The 5,863-nt window shown below is 40.1% G+C and overlaps 1 protein-coding gene across 2 annotated transcripts; it reads left to right on the forward strand.

Moving 5' to 3' along the window:
- The first annotated feature begins 974 nt into the window (after positions 1-974).
- Positions 975-5,604, forward strand: mat2ab (methionine adenosyltransferase 2Ab). 2 transcript variants are annotated; one of them, XM_079251797.1, is made up of 9 exons: positions 975-1,181; positions 1,789-1,866; positions 1,981-2,103; positions 2,189-2,301; positions 2,410-2,553; positions 2,699-2,917; positions 3,029-3,211; positions 3,335-3,468; positions 4,055-5,604. In XM_079251797.1, exons 1-9 carry the CDS (start codon positions 1,088-1,090, stop codon positions 4,155-4,157), a joined length of 1,191 nt encoding a protein of 396 aa, XP_079107923.1. In that variant the 5' UTR covers positions 975-1,087; the 3' UTR covers positions 4,158-5,604. The 2 variants fall into 2 exon arrangements, with proteins under 2 accessions (XP_079107923.1, XP_079107924.1); XM_079251798.1 differs by having other exon boundaries at positions 3,335-5,604.
- The last annotated feature ends 259 nt before the right edge of the window (positions 5,605-5,863 follow it).

Genomic DNA, 5,863 nt, shown 5'->3' on the forward strand with positions numbered 1-5,863 from the left:
TGGGGTTAAAACAATTTTAAGACATTAATTAACCCACCCCTGGCCTACAAAGGTACATCATGGTCACTGTAATAGTTTTTTAATCGAATTACACATAAAGCCTAAGACATTGGGATATAATAGCATCAAATTGAGTGCCGGTAGATACAATTACACAGCATATGCTCTTCTCCCCACTACCTTGTTTTTTCTTGGCTAGAACTGTATTTTCAGGTTTATCTAACTGTGTGACCAAAGAGTAATGTGATCTGATTGTCATAGCAAAAACTCTTGCCATTTATTGGATTATTATATGGGCCCTGGTTTACAACAAACTTTAATAATGGCTTTAAGGAAGCATTTATCCCTTTGTTCGGTACACTTAAACTAATAATAAAATACACCAACTGCTATGCCAGCAAAGGTTTTGTATAAAAAACCCCCTGAATGAATGAATTTTGAGGTTGTTTTAAATTAGAATTAAAACGTTTAAGTCTCTCAGTTGTAAGTTCTGCAATATTACAATTACTGATAACGCAATGGGATGAAGATGCAGGCTACTGGAAGGATGAGTATGGGTGAAAAAAACGTGTTGGCAATGAGAATAAAGACTGCTTTAAATCCTTTGTAAGGCTAAAACACAACCGATTTCAGTGTCTATCCAACAGTGTTGCTGAATTCTCGATGGCCTCACGATGTGCAACTGCTTTCGTTGAGTAAGTACAAAATGTTCTCTTATTCCCCGCGATTGTTATCGAAGGTGAAAACTAATGATTTTGAAGACAAAACTTGACCTGATTGAATATCTTGTCGTTAAAACGTTTTGGTGCACGTGATCATTGTCAAACATGAGTTCTGTAATGCATTCATGGTTACAGTTGATGCCACCCGCTGATTGGCTCGACGGAACAGCCCGCCTCTTTACGTCAGCATGTCTGGCTGAACCGTATAAATACTGGAGCTCTGCGACATGAGGATCAATACAGCATACCAGCAGCGTCACCTCCGAGGAAAGAAGCTACGACAAGGCACACATTGAAATAAGAATAGTAATAAGAAAAACTACATTCGACTAAGTAAAATATCGGATTTTAATAGGAACGTAAAAATGATGAACGGACAGATGAACGGTTTCCATAACTCCCTTATTGATGAAGACTGCTTCTTGTTCACCTCAGAATCGGTCGGAGAAGGACACCCCGGTAAGGCTCAACGCGCTATCGTTTTGTCAGTTTCTCTCTCTCGAGAAAAATGACATACATTTTAGCTTGTTTACGATTGAGCGCTGGTCTTCGTTAAGATTAAACAGTTCACGTATGAAAGGGTGTAACAAACGCTGATATTTCAGCATTAAGGCCTTCTCAGCTTTGTGAATCCAGTAAGGCCGGTCTCCAGCACGCGCTACTACCTAGCTTAAGATGCTGCATCGCCCAGGTTATTCGTAGGTATGCGGGATACAGGAGTATCTAACATACCAACTATCCAAACAAGTGTTTGCGTTATTTGTAGCGTTTTAGTTTAGGGTAGATTTAATTAATTCACTTATATATTAATTTTATGGTCGCTGGCCTCCGGTCCCGGTGTCGTTGAACGCGCGCGTTCACTTCACTACACGTGCAGTTGCAGAAATGGCGACTGATCCAAACCCACTTTCTACACACAAACTCGGCCGGTGGTGCTGCTATCCTACAGTTTTGTTTTTTGTTGTTGTTGGTTGTTTGTTTTTTTTAAAATCTGATGTGGTGATTTTAGTTCATTGATTTGCAGTCGTTTTGATTCTGTTCTTACATGTTTATCTTTGTTTTCTAGACAAGATATGCGATCAGATCAGTGATGCAGTCCTCGATGCCCATCTCAAGCAGGACCCCGATGCCAAAGTTGCCTGTGGTAAGAACTTTTTTTTTTTTTCTAACTACCTTCTTTCCTCTAGTATTATGTGAATATTTGATATTGGTTAATTCGTTTGGCATATATTTATTTTGCTGCATCTGTCTTGTGCAGAGACTGTTGCCAAGACGGGGATGATCCTGTTGGCAGGTGAAGTGACATCGCATGCCATAGTAGACTATCAGAAAGTTGTGCGTGATACCATCCGCCAGATTGGATATGATGACTCCTCTAAAGGTACAGTATCTTGTTGTTTATCAATTATGCTCAACTCAGCTGTAATACTTTTGGTCTTAATCTGTAAATCTTTTGTTTTGCAAAGGATTTGATTATCGGACCTGCAATGTTCTTGTGGCCTTGGAGCAGCAGTCTCCTGACATTGCTCAAGGTGTTCACATTGACCGCAATGAAGAGGATATTGGAGCTGGTGACCAGGTCAGTAGTTGGTTTGTGATGTAGTGGGTCGTGGGGGGGATGTCTTTTACCCCCTGTGTTTAATACTAAGCGTGTCTTTTTTTCTTTTCTTTTTTTTTTTAAAAATAGGGTTTGATGTTTGGATATGCAACCGATGAGACTGAGGAATGCATGCCTCTCACAGTTGTACTTGCCCACAAGCTGAATGCTAAGATGGCCGAATTGAGACGCAATGGCACCCTTCCATGGCTCCGACCAGACTCCAAGACGCAGGTAGGATTCTTTAGATAGAATTTTTTTTGGGGTACTTTTTAAATTTATTGATGAGCTAAACAGTGGTAAAAGTTGCCTCAGACTTAGACTCTGGTGTTAATTCAGTTTAGTCTGATTTGGTTAATTTTATATTTTCATCTTTAAGGTGACTGTGCAGTACCGCCAGGATCGGGGGGCCATGCTCCCTGTACGAGTTCACACAATCGTCATCTCTGTTCAGCATGATGAGGATATCTGCCTGGAAGAAATGAGGGATGCTCTGAAGGAAAAGGTCATCAAGTCTGTTGTTCCTTGCATTTACTTGGATGATGACACAATCTACCACCTGCAGCCCAGTGGACGGTTTGTTATAGGAGGCCCACAGGTAAATGTATAGGATAGCATTTAAGTTTTTTTTTTTTTTTTCTTCTTCTTTTCTTTTTCTTTTTAAACCTGAAAGTTGCTTATCTAGAGGACGTTGTTTCATCCTTTACAGGGGGATGCTGGACTCACAGGGCGCAAAATCATTGTGGACACCTATGGAGGCTGGGGTGCCCATGGAGGTGGAGCCTTCTCTGGGAAAGATTACACAAAGGTGGACCGATCTGCAGCTTATGCTGCACGCTGGGTGGCCAAGTCTCTGGTGAAAGCTGAACTTTGCAGGAGAGTGCTTGTCCAGGTAAGTGATGGTGTCTGTATTTACAAGTCTTTCTCTTGGGCAGTCTGCTAAAGGTTCCTGCCAGATTTTTCTTTTTTCTTTGTGTATTTATGCTTGTTATAATGCTTTTGTGTGCTGTATTAGGTGTCCTATGCCATTGGAGTAGCCCATCCCCTCTCCATTTCTATCTTCCACTATGGGACCTCAAAAAAGAGTGAGCGGGAACTGCTTGACATTGTGAAGAAGAACTTTGACCTCCGTCCTGGAGTCATTGTCAGGTAATGTATAGCCTGTGGTTTTTTTATTTTTTTTTAATTTTTTTTTTTAAAACCTAGGTTTAAGTTTCTTTAATCCAGGGGTGCCCAAGTTCAGTCCTTGAGGTCTACCATCCAGAGTTTTAGATACAACCCACACCTGAATCAAATGAATGTCCTGTTACCAGGCTGCTAAAGAGTGGTACCGTGTTGGATGTTCCAAACCATTTAATTAAGTTTCTGATCAATTGTATTATGTAATTTAAACTTGCAAATGTCAAGCCTAAGTAGGGGCATACGTTTTGTGAGGGCAGACATGTTTTTAACTAATGAAAAGACAAAACAGCTAAGGTATACATGGGTTTTGGGTTTTTTTTTCGTTCATTTTGTTAAATGGATGAGTATGATTTCCATCTGCAAGCAGCAGTGTCCCGTTGGCTGGCAGGGTAAGTGTTGAAGCTTCACGGTTTCCTCTGTAGCAGTCATTTTCTTTACAGATTTTATTTCACACTTTCCGTGGGCTTCCCAATGACTCTGTGCATTATGCCTAAAAGTATGTGTTTTCTGCTGATGAGTGAATGTTGCTGAACATGTTGATTATGTATTCCAGGGAGCTGGATCTGAAGAAGCCCTTCTATCAGAGGACTGCAGCCTACGGCCATTTTGGCCGAGACTCCTTCCCATGGGAGGTGCCCAAAAAACTTAAATACTAAACTTGTTAAGCTTTTCCCCCCAGGCTTGTTGGTGTATACTACAGAGAAGCCTCCAAGGTTCCAGGGGTGAAATGCGCTTTTCTTTCCCTCATAATGATATGACACGTCTCCCTTTCTCACTCCTCTCTCTCTCTGTCTTGCTACTACTTTCTGCTGGTTGCACTGAAGTGATCAGTCCTAAGAGGCATGCCTCAGAAACTTGATGTTTTAAAGAATTAGTTGCGTTCCAAGAACTTATCCCTCATAGTAATGTTCTCCCATCTTGAAGTCCCCTTGCGTCCTGTTGTGATTACTCAGTAGCTGCATTTGATGTTCTTTGGCATTCCATCCATCTATGCCGATAAGTCCATTTAAGTTGATTTTGAAAACAGGAGGGCACTATTTTCTACCCTACCCACCACCAAACATTCCTCTTCTGTCATTCTGGTAGAGTACTTGACCCAGTGTTTGTTCCATTTGTTTGCTTTATTCTCTCATATCTGTGGAGGTTGCTAGAATGGCACAATTAAATTTTCTGGATTGTTGCGATCTTCACTAAAATGCTATGCATTGCAGGCTAAGGGGCAAGCCAAAATTCAATCTTTCAGGCTCAAATGAGCATAAAGCCTCGGATGCCCTACAGACCTTTGCTGTTTTCTGACGTATTACAGAAAAGTCAGAAGCTGCTATGTCGACGCTCTGGTCTGCAGCGGTATTGGATATACTTGATGTGATGGAAAATGTGCTTGGTTATGCATTGAAGTTCAATTTTAAACTAGCCATTTTTAAAATGTAGTTTTTCTTGTTCCTTTGAAGTGACTTGAGTCTTCTGTACTCCTTAAGCTTCTTGATGGCAGGTGTGGCTACAGAGAAACCTGTTTCCCCATCAATGACTTGAAGGAGCGTACTCTTTCCTAGTCTTATTGACTCGGACTTGCGCCTCAACACTATTTATTTGTTCTCTGAAACTCAGCGTGGATACAGAGAAGCTGATGTTTCAGAAGGCAGCTTTAAACAGACTTAGATTATGAAATTTCTTTGACTTTGGTCTGTCTCAAGATGGCATCACTGGCAACTTTAAATGACTTACAACCTTAATTTTTGGACTTTTTTAAAAAAAAAATTTATGTACTAGTGTTAAAATCCCAGTAAAATGCCTTTTGCAATGCTTTTGGCTCTTGCCTATCCTCTTTAATGTGATGGCAACATTTTGCTGGTGTTGTACAGAGAAACCAGCTTTGTTTACATAGCCATCCCATTTAAGGGGTTAGTTTCAAGTTTGGGCTTGTTCCCTTTTTATGACTCGGAGGTCATCCCGTTGGCTACAGTAAGTGCAAGAGTGCCTTTTCTACTTCCTTTACTTGTTTGCTTTTATCCCTTCCCACAACATGCATTCAGAGGATTAAGTAGCTCGGTGTAAAATGTTTTGTGCTGACTGGGTTGTTTTGATGCTCTGTAATAAATGAACTATGACAATAATTTTGGTCTTATGTAGTTATTTTGACTGCAAATGTAACTCTTAAATGTGCATCTTGTCACATTTGAAATTACTTAAAAACATATTGCTAAATTGCAAGTTTTTTTTTTTTTTTTGTTTTTTTTTTAAACATTTAAATAGAGGAAAATATGGTATTTTATAATGTAAAAAATGTAGGTGTTCATGAACTTCAATGGTTATGGTTCAAATCATGTACTTCAGTCATTTACTCCATAATAACCTGTTTGCT

This window comes from Telmatherina bonti (assembly GCF_933228915.1).
Source record: "Telmatherina bonti genome assembly, chromosome: 13".
In the NCBI taxonomy this organism is placed as follows: domain Eukaryota; kingdom Metazoa; phylum Chordata; class Actinopteri; order Atheriniformes; family Telmatherinidae; genus Telmatherina; species Telmatherina bonti.

What these genes read in the sequence shown, in the direction of transcription:
- mat2ab (XM_079251797.1), top strand. Translation starts at nt 1,088, where the DNA reads ATGATGAACGGACAGATGAACGGTTTCCATAACTCCCTTATTGATGAA. An exon ending in ATATTGGAGCTGGTGACCAG is followed by an intron (nt 2,302 to 2,409) that starts GTCAGTAGTTGG and finishes TTTTAAAAATAG; the next exon opens with GGTTTGATGTTTGGATATGC. An exon ending in GCAGGAGAGTGCTTGTCCAG is followed by an intron (nt 3,212 to 3,334) that starts GTAAGTGATGGT and finishes GTGCTGTATTAG; the next exon opens with GTGTCCTATGCCATTGGAGT.